Source organism: Heterocephalus glaber, unplaced genomic scaffold (assembly GCF_053883595.1).
Source record: "Heterocephalus glaber isolate CG9 unplaced genomic scaffold, H.glaber_assembly_v1.0 deba00001543, whole genome shotgun sequence".
In the NCBI taxonomy this organism is placed as follows: domain Eukaryota; kingdom Metazoa; phylum Chordata; class Mammalia; order Rodentia; family Bathyergidae; genus Heterocephalus; species Heterocephalus glaber.
Window position 1 is genome coordinate 211,592 of NW_028258336.1, and position 16,985 is coordinate 228,576.

The window sequence follows — 16,985 nt, forward strand, 5'->3', positions numbered from 1 at the left end:
TTAGCTCAGTGGTTCTGTTGCCTGCCTCGCAAGCACAAGGTCTGGAGTTTGATTCCTGGTACCCAAAAAAAAAAAAAAAAAGAGGACTTTCAGAAAGTGGCAAGAAGCATGGGATAAGTGTGTTTGAAGTAAGAGGGGGTTATTTTGAGGAGGATTAATGGCATTGTGTCTTTTATTATAATACTTTTGTTTTATTTTTATTTTTTGAGACAGTGTCTTGCTATCTATAATAAAAATTTTTAAAACAATTTAAACATTTCACCATATTGTTTGATCACACCTTGGATGTCCATCAAAATCAGGAAATTAATTTTAATACCATAGCACTTTCTAATCGATAAATCTCATTCAAAATTTCCTAATTTTTTCCCAAAGAGAATCTTTATAGATCCACAATGTAATCCAGGATCATGTGTTATATTTGTCATGTCACATTAGTTTCCTTTTATCTGGAACATCTCTCCTAATCTCTCTTTCATGACCTTGCAGTTTTGAAGAGGACAGCCCAGTTAGTTTGCAGAATGCCCATTAGTCTGTGTTTGTCTGATGTTTCCTCATGATTGGATTTAGAATATGCTTTTCTTTGTTCTTTCTTTTTTTTTTTGGTACTGGGGATCGAACTCAGGTCCTTGCACTTGCAAGGCAGGTGGCAGAACTACTGAGCTAAATCCCTGGCCCTCTTTTTTTTTGCAGAAATACCGCAAAAGTGATGCTGCATTCTTCTCCGTGTATTGCATCAGAAGGTGTGTGATGTTACTTTGTCCCATCACTGGTGAAGTTAACATTTATCATTTGGTAAGATGATGACTGCCAGATTTTGTAAAGTTAATGAATAAGTATTTTGACTGGAGCTATCTTGAGACTATATAAAGATCCTATTGATATTCATAACTTGACCCTTGTATATTAGTGCTGATTTTTACTTCTTGGCCAAAACAATTCTTACTATAAATGTTACCAAATGGTAACCATCCCTTTCATCAGTCCTTCTACATTTACTAGTTGACTTCCTATATCACTAGGTAAAGTTTTCTCATTCTTTGTTTATCTATAAATTGATATCATTATTCTTTCATAGGTCCCTATTTTATTCAATGGATTACAAGTGATTTCTGTCATTATTTTGATGCTCAAATCACCCCAAATTTGGCCAATGGGAGCTCCTTGGTTGGCTCTCTGCCATATCTCCATGTTCTCCATTTAAGAATTTCTGTACTTTATGTGGAAGATGTTCCAGGCTTATCATATATAGTACTCTCCTGGGCTTAACCCTGAAACTAGCCATTAGTCAAAGGCACTCAGATTCCTATGGAGGAGGGTGGTGTTTAGACACCAAAGTTTTGGTGGCTGGTATGCTCAGTGCTGCTAGTGTTCTCATTCTGTGTGTGTGTGTGTGTGTGTGTGTGTGTGTGTATGAGATAGAGAGAGAGAGAGAGAGAGAGAGAGAGAAAAGTATCTTTCTGTCACGTGTCAGAATCCAGGAGTTCATACTAGTACAGTAGTTCCAGTTCCAGTCCAACCTTAGATGCTTCTAACTCTAGCTTTCCCACTTCAATTTTTTTTTTTTGGTACCAGGGATTGAACTTGGGTCCTTGTGCTTGTGGAGCAGGCAGCGGAACCACTGAGCTAAATCCCCGGCCCTCCCCCTTCATATTTGTATTTCCCTTCCCTGGGAGTCAGAAACTTGACTCCTATTATTTTTTAGGTTTAATAAATTTTATTTTATACCATTCTCTCCCAATCCCTCCCCCCATGTACAAAAGCTTTGTTTCCATTTTTCCTTCTATTTTCACTTTTTTTTCTTGTATCTTCCTTCCTTTCTCCCTCTCTCCTCCCTTGTTCCTCTTCCCATTTGAACATTTTCTTCCCATTTCCCAACATCCATTATACATCTCAGTCCTTATTTCCACATTCATTTTCTCACACCAGAGAAACAATGCAGTATTTAAACATGTATGTCTGATTTATTTAACTTAAGAGTATGATCTCAAGGTCCATCCATTTAGCTATAAATGTCTGAAGCTCATCCTTCTTTATGGCAGAGTAGTACTCCATTGTATAAAAAAGCCACATCTTCTTTATCCACTTGGAAACTTGACTCCTATTAGTTTCACAGTATTGACTTAGGCTACACTCCCCCTGATTATACGAGTGACAGCTGATTCCAGTGATGTAAGAGTGCAGATGGGGAGGGCCCACTCTGTAAGCTACCTCTGGAATCTGGATCAGAGGATGTGGTGGACACAGTCATGAATGGCAACCTCTCTCTTCCATTCCTTCCAAGGAATTGAGTGCTTACCACATGCAAGATCCAATCCCAGGTACTTGTGAGGTTTCCCAGATGCAAACTGGGAGATGAATATTTAGGTCAAATTGATTTCTTTTTTTTTTTTTGGTACTGGGGATCAAACTCGGGACCTTGCGCTTGTGAGGCAGGCGGCAGAACCACTGAGGTAAATCCCTGGCTCAAAGTGATTTCTTAGCAAATGTCCCAGGAAAACTAGAAAAGAGGAACAGAGGAGGAAGGCAGATAATCAGATAATCAGGGTACAAAATCAGACAAAGTCCAACTGAGGAGCTTGGATATCATTAAGGTCACATGTTAGAGGGTCCTGACTCAGTTGAAAGCAGTTGTAGAATTTCAAGAGCAGTTCTCTGACAAAGAGATGAAGGTGTTTGATACTGGGAAGGCTCCTAGCATGTGTGAAAATGGGAAAGCGATCCCAGGGGATAGGGGCAAGATACTTACTGACAGTACCTGCTACAGGGTTGTGGGTACTTTGGTCATTTTCCCAGTGTATGTTCTGCTTTCTTAAGGTTGAAACCAGAAAACTCAAATTCCCAGACTTCTTGCAGCCAGGATTCTGGCATGTGGTTGGGTTTCATCAATCAGGTGTACCTCAGCAAGACTTGACTTCAGCTGAGGAGGCAGCGAATGGGGGCATTGACTTTCTGCCCCTGCAGCAAGCAATTGGTTCTTTGGAAGTAACAGTGACAGAGCTTCTGATGTCCAAGCCTAAGGGTCACTGATGCCAAGGTGCTCAGACTGGACTTCGTGGGATGGTTGGGCTTTGCTTCTGATGCATAACTTCAGAGCCTGGCTCTCTGTTCCTCTAGAAGGGTCTGTGAAATACCCAGTGTCTCTTAGTTAAAATATTTCTTTTTGGATAAACTAATCAGAGTGTTGGTGGTGGTTTGCAAGGAAGAACACTGAAGGCACGTGGTACCAAAACTTGAATGACAATAAGCTGCTTGTGAAATGTATTTCAGACTGAGGAGCAGTATAATGCTCATAAAAAAATAAACAACTCCTAATATGTTGTACTTTAGTGGAGAAAGCTACCCCAACTCATCAGATGACACTGTCACTAGCTAGTGTGAGTTCTTAGCTATACATAAGATGGAAATCATCCATAGGCCATTTTTTTTAGTAGTACATATTTGTAGTACATAGTGATTACATTCATTATGGGCAGTAGGTACATATACATAATGGATCTTAATTCTTTTTATTTCCTTTCCTCTTCCCTCTTTCTCCCTTCTCTCCACTTCAAGATCCCCTTCCCATTTACTGAAGATCTAGATCCCCATTTCCTATTATCTGAGTTTAATTTTGTTCTTTAAATTATTAATACTTTGGGTTTCACATAGAAGAAAATTTATTCACTATTTAGATTTGTGCATCAGATTTATTTTATTTAACATTATGGTCTCAAGGTGCATCCATTTTCCTACAAATGACTCAAATTTACCCTTCTTTGTGGCTGAGTAGCACTCCATTGTGTATAAATAACCACATTTTTAATCCATTCATCTGTTGATGGATATATAGGCTGCTTCCAAGATTTAGCTATTATGAACTGTGCCACTATAAACATGGATGTGCAAGTATCACTGTAATACGATGTCTTTAACTCTTTCTGGAAGATACCTAGAAGGGGAATAGATGGGTTGAATGGAATTTCTCTTTTGAGGAATCTCCATATGTATCCTACAGTGGTCATACTAATTTACATTCCTAAAAACAACAATGTAGAAGGGTTCTTTTGTCCCTTCAGCCTCACTACTGTTAAAAAAAATTTTTTTGAGACAGGATCTCACTATGTAGTCCAGGCTGGCCTTGAACTCACAGTGATCTTCTTGGCTTAGCCTCCCAAGTGCTGGGATTACAGGCATGCACCACCATGCCTAGCTAGCCTAACTAGTATTTGTTATTATTTGATTTCTTGAGGGTAGCAATTCTTTCTGGAGTAAGATTGAATTTCAGTGTTCTTTTTTTGCTTAAATTCTTTTATTGGTACATTTTAGGTGTACAATATGTTTACATTTATCATTGGGTGCTTGTACCTGTACATGATGAATCTTGGTTCTTATTTTTTCCCCATTACCTGTGCACCCTTCACCTCCTCCACCCTTCCCTATTTACATAGATTTTGTTTCCATTTTTTTTTCTTTTCTCTTAATTTTTCCTTTCCATTCTTTCCTTTCCCCATCTCCTCCCACCACCCCTACCCCTTTGGACCTCTTCCCATTTCAAAGTGTCAATTATTCATTGTTAATCCTTTTAATCCTTATTTACACTTTCAGTTTCTCACACCAGAGAAACTATTTGGTATTTACACATGTGTGTCCTATTTATTTCATTTAAGAGTATGGCCTCAGTATGCATTCATTTAGCTATAAATGACTCTAGTTTCTCATTCTTTAAGTCTGAGTAGCACTCCATTTTATAAAAAAACCACATCTTCTTTATCCAGTTTCCAGTTGATGGGCACTTGGGCTGTTTCCAAGCTTTAGCTATTATAAATTGTGCCGCCATAAACATGGGTGCACATATATCTCTGTGGTATGATTCTTTTAATTCTTTGGGGAAGATCCCCAGCAGAGGAATAGCTGGGTCAAATGGGACCTCTAGTCCTAGTTCTTTGAGGTATCTCCACACTGATTTCCATAGTGGTTGCACCAGTCTGCACTCCCACCAACAATGGAGAAGGGTTCCTTTCTCTCCATTCAGTGTTGTTTTGATTTGTATTTCTCTAAAGGCCAGAAGTGTTAAACATTTTCTCATATATTTATTGCCTATTTATACTATTTCTTTTTTTGTTTTTTTTGAGTCAGGGTCTCTGTGGTTCAGGCTGGCCCTGAACTCACCATGTAGCCCAGGATGGCCTTGAACTCGAGGTGATCCTCCTGCCTCAGCCTCCAGAGTGCTTGGATTACAAGGGTGTGCCACCATACCTGGCCTATACTACTTTTTCTGTGAAGTATCAGTTCATTTCAGTTGCCCATTCATTGATTTTGTCTTTTATTTTTTGGGAGGGGGGTCTGATTTTTTTTAAGTTCTTTATATATTATAGATTTTAGTCCTCTGTCTGAGAAACAGCTGGCAAAAATTTTTCCCATTCTGTAGGTTGTCTCTTCACTCTGTTGTTTCCTTTGTTGTGCAGAACCTTTTAATTATATCTAGTTAAGATATAATCCCATTTGTTGATTATTTTTGTTTTTTATGTTGATTCTTGATTTTTTTATGCAATTGGTGTTACTTTAAGAAAGTTTTTGCCAATGCCTGTGTCTTAAGGATTTCTATCTATCTATCTATCTATCTATTTATCTATCTATCATCTATCTATCTATCTCTCCAACTATCTAGACAGGATCTGGCTATGTAGTTCAGGCTGGTCTTTTATTTTTCATTTTATTTATTTATTTATTTATTTAGTATCAGGGATCGAGCTTGGGACCTTGTGCTTATGAGGCAGCTGATGGCACCACTGAGCTAAATCCCCGGTCCAGGCTGGTCTTGAATTAATTAAGTAGCCCAGGCTGGCCTTGAACTCATGGGAGCCTTCCTGCCTCAGCCTCCCAAGTGCTGGGATTATAGGCATGTGCCATCACACCTGGAAAGAGTTTTATCTTCTTAAAAAAAAATCTTCCACCAGATTATTTATTTTATTTATTTATTTTTTTCTTTCAAGGATATGATTCCTTTTTTTTTTTTTTTGGTACTGGGGATTGAACTCAGGTCCTTATGCTTGCAAGGCAGGTGGTGGAACCACTGAGCTAAATCCCTGGTCCACGATTTCTTTATAATAATTTTTAAAAAAATTCACAAACAAGTCTAGAAATAAAAATGGAAATTCCCAAGTACAGTACTACATTTAAATATATGAATAAAATTTAAGTATATCATAGGAGAGAACTGTCATTTCCTGTAGAATATTATGGGAGTCTACAAAGTTCAGTATCACTTAAAGAGTTTTGGCTTTAAAATGTAAGACTAAAAATGGTATTAAAAAAACTAATATTTTACCTATAAAAATATTGTTAGAAAAGACCTGGTGTCACAGTGCATAAATATTATGGCTAGGTGGATATTTTCTTTAAGTATTTGTTTTAATATCCAGGTCTTTGATTTATTTCATTTTATTTCAGTGTTTGGTGATAGATATAGGTCTAATGTCAATCTCTTGCACGTGTATAAACAGTTGTCCCAGCACCATTTGCTAAAGAGGCTATCCTTTCTCCAGGTTATGCTTTTGACCCCTTGGTGGAACATCAGGTGACTGAATGTGCCTGGAGTTATTTTTGCATCTTCTGTTCTGCTCCATCACTCCATGTGTCTGTTTTGTACCATATTATATTGCTTTTATCACTGTAGCTTTGTAATATTGATTTGAAATCTGGGACCACAATGCCTCCTTCTGTTTTTGTTGCCCAGGATTACTTTTGCTATTCAGAATCTTTTCTGGTTCCATATAAACTTTATAATTTTTTCTCTAGTTCTTTGAGAAATGCTGTTGATATTTGATTGGGATTGGATTAAATCTATATATCACTTTTGGAAGTGTGGCCATTTTGACACTAATGGTTTTGCCTATCCACGAACAGGGCATATCTTTCCATTTTCTGATGTCCTCCTTGATCTCCTTTTTCATAGCGCTTATAGTCTTCATTATACGTGTCTTTCACTTCTTTGGTTAGGATAATTTGTATTTAATTTTTCTTGAAGCTATTGTGAATGATATTATTTTCCTAATTTTTTTCTTGGTGGGTTCATTATTGGTGTATAAGAAGGTTATTAATTTTTTGTTTTTTTGGGTACTGGGGATCGAACTTGGGTCCTTGCACTTGCAAGGCAGGCGGCGGAACCACTGAGCTAAATCCCTGGCCTGGTTATTAATTTTTGTATGTTGATTTTGTATTCTGCTACCTTGCAGAATTTATTAGCTCTAGGAGTCTTTTGATGGATTTTTTTTGGTCTTGTGTGTAAAGGATTATGTCACCTGTGAATAAGGATAGTTTAACTTTTTCCTTTCCTATATGTATCCCATAATTTTATTTCTTTCTCTTTCCTGATTGCTCTGGCTAATGTTTCGAGTGCTATATTGAACAGAAGTGGTGATAGTGGGCATCTTTGTCTTGTTCCTGATTTTAGAGGGAAAGCTTTCAGTTATCCCCCATTTAATTTGATGTTGACCATAGATTTGTCATAAATGGCTTCTATCAGATTGATACTAGTGAGACTGGTTTAGTACCTGTATATCTCTTGCTCTGATCTTTTTCATGAAATGTTCTTATTTCAACATCTATTTTGAGGGAAAGTTTTGCTGGGTATATTAATCTGGGTTGGCAGTTAGTTTGCTCTTAGGGCTTGAAATACTTCAAGCCCTTTGGCCTTTAAGGTTTCTGTTGAGAATTCTGCTGTACAGAGGTACCTTGGTTCACAAACTTAATTCTTTCAATGATTCTGCTTGCTATCCAAGTTGGATGACAACTGAGTAAAATTCAATAGTTAGTTTCAATGTTGACCTTATAAGGAAGCTTGATTCAGTTCTCATTCAATTTGGTTGGATCCAATCATGGAAAGAATTAAGTTTGTGAACTGAGGTACCACAGTAATTCTAATGGGTTTACCTTTATATATAATGTTTTGTTTTTTTCTGACTGCTTTTAAAATTCTGGGGTCTTTTTGGTTGGATATCTGGCAATTTAATAAGGATATGCCTTGGTGAGCTTTTTTCTTCATAGTTGTTTGGTATTCTGAAAGTCTTGCTTATTTGTATGTTAATTTTTTCATATTTAGGAAAGTTTCTGCTATGATTTCTGTAAACATGTTGATAATTTCATCTATGTTATTGTCTAGCTTTTCTCTAATTCCAGTTAGCCTTGGGTTGGTCTTAGTGTCATCTAGAAGCTGCTGGATGTTTTTTCTTGTTCTCTCTCTCTTTTTTTTTTGTGGCTTCTTTGAGTACTTCTTCATAATTTACCATTTTGTCCTCAGTTTCAGACACTCTTTACATTGGTTATTTCTGCAATTTATGAATTCTTTACTGTTTTTAATTTCAAGTATTTCTGTTTGGTATCTTTTCATGATTCTATATTCTTTTTTTTTCCGTACCGGGGATTGAACTTGGGTCCTTGCGCTTGCACAGCAGGCAGTGAAACCACTGAGCTAAATCCCCGGCCCTCATGATTCTATATTCTTGGTGAATTTGTCATTCATGTTTTGAACTGGTTTGGTTGGCTCTTTCAATTTTTTACTTAATTCCTCTGAATTCACTTTGGGCATTTTGAATTTTTGGATCATTTTTTCTTTGGACTCACCTAGTTTCTTCATCTCTTCTTTAATCTTTTTGCATAGTTCTGCTACCTGGTATTTGCTTTCCTTTGCATTTTTTTTTTGAGAGGGGTCTCATTATGTAGTTCAGACTGTCCTTGAACTCACTATGTAGCTCAGGCTGGCCTCCAACTCACAGCGATCCTCCTGCCTGAGCCTCCAAGGTGCTAGGATTATAGGGGTGCACCACCACACCCAGCTTCCTTTCCATTTGTGCCCCCTTGATTTATCTTAGGAGAGTTGAGAGACCTTGGGGCTCTTCTGTTGCCTTGCTTTCCCAGATCCTCCATGTATGTATATCCATTTTTTATTGTTTATGACCTCCAGGGAACCCAGATATTGGTACAGAGAGAATATCAGTTGTCAGCCACTGCTCTTTTACCTTGGCTATGGTAGTAAATTTAGTAACAACACTGGCATCAAATGTCAGCTGGATATTAACAAACCCTAGGAACCACTCACGAACAGCCCTTATCCAGAACAAGGAGGTCTATGATTTTAGTGAAGACAATTAGGCCACCCATATATTGACCTTAGTACTTGAGATTACTAGTTTCTGTTGGACGTAGGCTGCAGTGGCAGTGCTCCAACTTACTTCTAAACTAAGTCCCTTCTTCAGGACCACCTGGTCTGATGATTACACCCTCCAAGCTGGCCTCCTACAACACAGTACAAGCCCCATGGTCTTCCTGGTCTGATCCCAGGAGATCCCTGTTCAGTTCTAACCCTCTGCAAGCCTATCTCCCAAGGCTGTCTCTCAGCTGTTCTCTGTGAGTAACAATTCAGTCCTGAAGTGGAGCCCTCCTGCTTGGTGTTTGTGTCTGCTTTGATCAGGTCGGTCTGTTGGTTGTCACTTCTGTTGCCCAGTGGAGTAGGGACGCCAGGAGTCGGGGAAGCACTGGCTGGGGGCAAGGCATGCAGTTCCCAGGTCCTCTTGGGTTTTTTTTTTTTTTTCTGGTACCAGGGATCGAACTAGGACCTTGTGCTTGCGAGGCAAGCTGTGGCACCACTGAGCTAAATCCCTGGCCCCTCTTTGGTTATTTTTAATTCCACTATTTCATTACATCATCTTTGAGCTTGCTAAGTTTCTTTGCTTCCTCTGATCATTTTGTACAATTCAGCCATCTGGTGCTTCTCTCTTCATCATTGCCCCTTTCAATATGCTTATGCTTTAAGGTAGTTGGGAGGTTTTTTGTTTTTTTTTGTACCAGTCATTGAACTAGGGACCTTCTGCTTTCAAGGCAGGCGGTGGAACCACTGAGCTAAATCCCTGGCCTGAGAGTTGGGAGTTTTTAGAGGCATTTTGTGGCCTTGTTTTTTTTTCATTTTTTTGTACTGAGGGTTAAGGTCAAATAGACTGAAGAGACTTTATTATTGTTCTGAAGATCTCTTTAATTAACTTCTGTTCTCCAGTGATATGAAAAAAACCCACACACTGAAAAGGAGAGCCTGGAATGGTAGTTGTAATTCCAGCCCTCTGGGAGGCTGAGCAGGAAGATTACAAGTTAGAGCCCAGCCTGGGCCGATCTAGTGACTTCATGAGATTCTGTCTCAGAATAAACAAACCAACAAATAAGTAGGGCTAAGGATGTGGCTCAGTGTAAAGTCCCTGGGTCCAATCCCCAGCACTGCAAAAACAAAACAAAACAAAAGAAAATTAAAGCAAAATGAAGACAAACAAGAAGGATCTTGTTTTTCTGCACGTCTTTTGAGCAAATTCATTGAGAGAGATTTTGTTCCAAATTATCTTTCAAGGATAAAAGAGGTAGAAGGAAGATTCATTTGCTGATGAAGATAATAAACATACTGCTTCCCTTGGTGACAAATGTTGGTCAGGTTTGCTTGCAACTTCTTTAAAAGATTGGAATTCCTTAAACTCAGGCATGCTCAGCCATATTGCACACCCCTGTGTGCCCAGCACTGCCCAGGCTGTGGGGCTTGGGAGTGTGGGGGAGGGCAAAGTGATACACACATAAGGGTCATGCTGCCTGCCATGCCGTGAATAGTAAAGTCCTTTGTCTGTGCTATAGTTTGATGTTTTTTGGAGCATGATCTTGCTCTGCAGTTCAGGCTGGCCTTGAACTTACTATATAGCCCAGGCTGGCCTTGAACTCACACTAGTCCTCCTGCCTCAGCCTCCTAAGTGCTGGGATTACAGGCAATTGCCACCATGCCCAGCTATAGTTTGATCTTAAATGTTTCCCAAAGATCCATGTGTTAAAGGCTTGCTCCCTCCCTGCCCCAGCCCATCACTACTGGTAGGTGGTGGAACCTTTAGGAAGTGGGGCCCGGTGGGATACCCTATGTCATTGAAGGGGTGTCCTTGAAGGGGGTGGTGGGACTGAGACAGAAAGGGAGACAACTCACAGAGTGGTAAAAAAATTTTACCAGCTACTCCTCAAAGGACTAACATATAGAATATAAAAAGAACTCCAAAAAATGAGACCCCCCCCCAATTTAAAGATCCAAGCCAAAAGAAAATTAGAAATTTCTCAGATAAGAAGTACAAACAGAAAGTAAATATATTAAAAAATGCTTAGCATCACTTGTCATTGTAGAAATGCGAATTTAGAAAACACTGAGATTCCATCTCACTCCAGAAAAAATGGCTATCATCAAGAAATCAACCAATAACAAATGCTGGTAGGGCTATGGAGAAAAAAGAACCCTTCTCCATTGTTGGTGGGAGTGTAAACCGGTACAACCACCGTGGAAATTAGTGTGGAGATTCCTCAAAAAATTAAAACAAAAACAAAATCTATGTAAATAGGGAAGGGTGGAGGAGGTGAAGGGCGCACAGGTAATGGGGAAAAAAATAAGAACTAAGACAAATCAGGTACAGGTACAAGCACCCAATGATAAATGTAAATGTATTGTATACCTAAAATGTACCAATAAAGGAATTTAAAAAAAAATAAAAAAAATTAAAAGATTCCATTTGACCCAACTATAACTCTTCTAGATATCTTCCGAAAAGGGTTAAAAGTGTCATGCCACAATGATATATGCACACTCATGTTTACAACAGTACAATTTGTAATAGCTAAATTTTGGAAACAGCCCATATGCCCATTAAAAGATAAATGGAGAGGGCCAGGATTTAGCTCAGTGGCACCGTGTCTGCCTTGGAAGTGCAAGGCCCAGAGTTTGATCCCCGGTACAGCAAAAAAAAAAAGAAGATAAATGGATAAAGAAAATGTCTTTATATACAATTGAATACTACTCTGCTATAAAAAAGGATACACTTGAATCATTTGTAGGAAAATGGATGCACCTTGAGACTATAATCTTAAGTGAAATAAATCAGACACACAAGTTTAAATAGTGCATTGTTTCTCTTGTGTGAGAAAGCCAAAAGGTAAATGAGGAGCATAATAGAGGATAGATATTGGGATGTAGGAAGAACACGTTCAATTTGGGAATAGGAACAGAGGAGAGGGGAGAGGGAAAGGAAAAGAAAAAAAAATGGAACAAAAAAATAGAAACTAAGCTTGTGTAAAGGGGGAGAGGAAGAAGGGTTGAAGGGAGGGGAGGGGAATGGGAAAAAAGGAATTAAAATATATTATGTATAGGTACAAACCCCCTGTGATGAATGTGATCAGTATGCATGACAAATATGTACTATTTTTTTTTTTTTTGGGGTACTGGGGATCGAACGCGGGTCCTTGCGCTTTCCCCAGCCCTGTACTAATTTTTTTTTAAAGTTAAAAAATTAAAAAAGGGGAAAAGCACAAACATATTATTCTTGGTTTGTCACCTGCCCATCTACCCATTCATGGCTCCATCATGTTTTTATGCATTTCAAAGTCAATTGCAGACATCAATCCATTCTCCCTAAATACTTCAGCATGTGCATTATTAATTAAATTCAAAATTTGTTTATATGTATTCAGATACAAAATTTATTCATTTCTTTGCTTGTTTATTGCAATACAGGGCCTTGAGCAAGTTAGTGAAGTGCTCCAGCACTGAGCTATATACCCTTAGCTCTTTGATATAAAATTGAATGCACACATCCAAAGAAATGCACACATCTTAAGTTGCCATTTGTTGAGTTTGAGAAATATATCCAGTATATATATGAAACTAACCCCATCAAGTAATGGGGCATTGACAAAATCTTCCCCCATGTTCCTTCTCAGTCAATCTCCACCTCTACTGTCCTAGTCTGGTTGGTAGCTATAACAAAATTCCATAGGGTGGGTAACTTATTAATAACATAAATGTTCCTCTCACAGTTCTTGAGCCTGGGGAGTCCAAGGTTCAAATTTTGGCAGATTTGGTTTCTGGTGAGGGGCTGCTTCCTGGTTCCCTTCTTACGTTCTCACATGGTAGGAAGGGGCCAGGGATTTTTCTGGGACCTTTTATAAGGGCATTAATCCCATTTCCTTCTTTTTCCCTTCTTCCTCTCTCTTTCCTTTGTTCCCTCTCCCTCTTTGTGGCCCTAGGAATTGAACCCAGGACCTTCATACTGAGCTACATCTCCAACCCTTAAAATTTTTTTTTTTTTAAAGCCAGGTATGGTGCATTCCTGTAGTCCTAGCAGGCAGGAGGATCACTGCAAGTTCGAGGCCAGCCTGAGCTACATAGTGAGACTCTGGTTAAAAAAAAAAAGTGGAGATATATATATATATATATATATATATATATATATATATAGAGAGAGAGAGAGAGAGAGAGAGAGAGAGAGAGAGAGAGAGAGAGAGAGAGTCTTATCACTAAATTGTCCAGGCTGTGCTGGAACTTGTGATCCTCCTGCCTCAGTCTCCCAGAGTGCTGGGATTACAGGTATGCACCATCCCACCCAGTTCCATTTCTCTGTTATGAGGGTTCTGTTCTCATGATTAGGGTTCAATGTATGAATGCACTTACCAACAAGGAAAACAGCTGTTTTCATTTTTCTCCCGCCAGAGATTTGCCTGTCCTAGAACTTCATACGAATGGAACCTAACACTAGGTCCTCTTTTGTGTAAGCCTTCTTCTTCCACTCAGTATAATGCTTTTGAGATTTCTCAGTGCCTCTGTAACAGTAATTTATTTTTTGTTGTTGTGTGTTTTACTTTTTGTTCACTGCATGAACATACCACTTTATTCATTCTCTTATTCATAGATACCTGGATTGTTTCCCTTTTGAGGTACAACGAATAAAGGTGCTACATGGGTCAGGGATTTAGCTCAGTGGTTCCTTCACCTGCCTTGAAAGTGCAAGGTCCCAAGTTCCATCCTCAGTGTCAAAAAAAAAAAAAAAGGTGCTACACAGATTTTGTGTACACAGGTGTTTTCTTTTTTCCTCTGGTAAATATCTAGGAGTAGAATAACCAGATTATAGCCAGTGATCACTGTAAGCACTATTCGCTTTATAAGAACATGCCAGACCTTCCCCCAAAATAGTTGTATCATTTTATGGACCTACCACCACTGGCTGAGAGTTTTAATTGTTCCATATCTGTACCACATTTGGCGTAATCAGTCTTTTTTACTGAAAGCCTTTCTGACAGTTATATACACAGCAGTATCTCTGATTTACATTTCCCTGTTGAGTAATAAAGCACTAAACAATTTTGCATGTGCTGATTGGCCATTTCTATGTGTTCTTTTGAAAAGTGTCTGTATTGCACTTGTATGGGTTCAGCTCAGCATGACTGCAGCCATCTTCAACTGTAGCCCCCATGATTCCTTCAGAGTAGCTCTGGTCAGTTTACCTGCATGCTTTCCGCACAAACTTTAAACAGACTAAACATTATGGTGGTATGTGGACCCTGGTTAAGAATGTGCCTGGTGCTGATACAAGCTTAAGATAAACCAGGTGCATTCCAGAAAGGATAAAGTCACCATTGTCCCAACCCATATAAATGTCCATCTTTCTGACCCAAAATGCAGGGATCCAACTGGTTCTGCTGCCATTCAAGACCACTCTTCTGTCAGGAATCTCTCAATAAATCTCACTCTGTGTAGTCCTAGATCTTCTGTCTCATGTCACTGAGGCTGAATTTTTCTGGAATGCCACTCAAATTTTTTTTTTTTTTTTGTACTGGGGATCGAACTCGGTTCCTTGCACTTGTGAGGCAGGCTAAATCCCTGGCCTGCCACTCAATTTTTGATTAGGTGATTTTTAAAAAAATTACTGAGTTATTCCTTCCTTCCTGCCTACTGGGGATTGAACAAAAGGCCTTGCACATGCTGGACAAGTGCTCTACCACTGAGATATAATACTAGCTCTTTAAAAAAAAATTTAAAAAATTTTTTGAGGGAAAATCTCACTAATTTGCCCAAGCTGGCCTTAAACTTGTGATTCTCCTGCCTTAGCCTCCCAGAGTGCTTGAATTACAGGCATGTGTCACCACACCTGGCTTCTGCATTTGTTCTTACCAGTAGAAAACCTACAGGTTTTTTTTGTTGTTGCTTATTTGTTTGTTTTGAGACAGGGCCTCACTATGTAATTCAGGCTGGCCTTGAACTCACTATATAGCCCAGGCTGGCCTTGAACTCTTGGTGATCCTCCTGCCTCAGCCTCCCAAGTTCTGGGATTACAGGCATGCACCATCATACATTTAGGTCACTAAATGTAACCTACAGTTAATATTACTTTTAGGACTTTTTTTTTTTTTAACCCATTCATGTGTTCTTTTGTTTTTCCATTAAGTTTATTGGTACATTTTAGGTATAAAATACAGTTACAAACATCACTGGGATCTTGTACCATTACATGATGTATTTTGGTTCTTATTTTTTTCCCCTTCCCTTGCTGTCCCTTCACCCCCTCCACCCTTCCCTATTTGCAAAGACTTTGCTTCCATTTTTTTCCTTTTCTCATATTTTTTCTTTTCCCTTTTTTCCTTTCCCCTACCCCTCCCACTTCCCCTGCTCCTTTAGACCTTTTCTTCCTGTTACACAATATCAATTATATGTTTTTAAAATTACAATATCAAGATCTAGGAGACATTACCACAGATTTTACAGAATTTAAAAGGATATAGAAAGCATATTACAAAAATCTGTTTTGAAATAAATTTGACAACTTCTAAGAAGTACCTTGGAAGACAAATTAATGAAACTAACTCTGGAGGAAATATAAAATTTGAATAGCACCTATTGAAGAAAGTATATTCCTAGCTTGAAAACCTACCTATATGACAACAGCAGGCTCATATACATTTTAACTGATAAATTATATCAAACAATTAAAGTAGAAAAAAGAAGGAACACTTCTCCCCTCATTTTAGGAACTCAACATTGTGCTAATCCTAAAACTAGAAAAAGATACTAGAAGAAAAAAGTATGAACATGGATAGAAATTTGTTTAACAAAACAAACTATTAGAAGTCAGATCTGGCAGTATGTAGAAAGTGGTTTTATTATAGGGATGGCAGTGTTGGTTCAGCACTGGAAGATCCACCCCCAAAAGTCATCCTTTTAACAGAGAAAAGGAAAAAGCCATATGATCCTGTTACTAGTTGGAGAAAAAGTATTGGACTAAATTCTACAGCTGTTCATGGTAAAAGCTATCAGGAGACTAGAAGTAGAACAGAACCTTCTCAACAGATTAAAGACATGTACTCCATACTTCCAGTGAGAACACCTTATATGAATGGAGAAGATACAATGCTTTCTCCTTAAGGTGGGCAACAAGGGCAGATATGCTTACTCTTTATCTGTCCATTAAACTTTGAAACCTAGTCCCCACCAAAATAGTCTGGCAATAAAATGACACAATCAGGATAGGATTGGCAAGGCAGAAGCAAAATCTTTATATGTAGATGAAATGATCATCCACAGAGAAAATACTAAGAAATCTCTAGGAGCCCCTAGAACTTGTATTTGAATTTAGCAGGATTAGAAAACACAAGGTATATATAAAAATTCAGGTCTGTGTATACTTGCTATAAATGAAAAATTGGATATTGAAATTTAAAAGTTATGTAGGAGTACAAAGGACGTAGAAAAGTTAAAAAAAAACAATCAGTGTTGGAAGGTGTTTAGTACCTAATTTTAAGACTTCTTCTAAAGCTACAGTAATCAAGGCAGTGTTGGTGTAAGAAAAGACATATAGACCATTGGAATAAAACACAGAATCTAGAAGTAGAACCACACATATATAGTCCACTGAGTTTTGAAAGATTATTTAACATTAGCATTTTATAGAATATAAACTCAATTCAGGAGCCAAGGAGGAGATAGTATTTTCAGCAAATGGCACCAGAACACCTGGTATCCGTATATAAAAAATTAACCTCAACCCTTTATTTCCTCACATGAAAATAACTTGAAGGGATCTATGAACCTAAATAAGAAAGCCTAAAAGTATAAAACTTTAAGAAGAAATTATAAGGGAAAATGTTTATGAATTCAGGGTAGGCGAGAACTACCT

At 38.3% G+C, this 16,985-nt stretch overlaps 1 protein-coding gene across 13 annotated transcripts in view; it reads left to right on the forward strand.

The window, feature by feature from the left end:
- LOC110345474 (uncharacterized) overlaps window positions 1–16,985 on the forward strand; it is a 793,246-nt gene that overhangs the window by 5,520 nt on the left and 770,741 nt on the right. For 10 of the 13 annotated variants that reach the window (XR_015442339.1, XR_015442340.1, XR_015442342.1 and 7 more), the window contains exon 2: window positions 694–795. Coding sequence is in view for 5 of the 13 variants with exons in the window: in XM_087189515.1 (XP_087045641.1) it covers window positions 694–795 (102 nt within the window). In the remaining 8 variants the exon portion in view is untranslated. The remainder of the gene's footprint in view (window positions 1–693; window positions 796–16,985) is intronic. The other 3 variants (XR_015442335.1, XR_015442336.1, XM_087189512.1) reach the window with 1 other exon arrangement.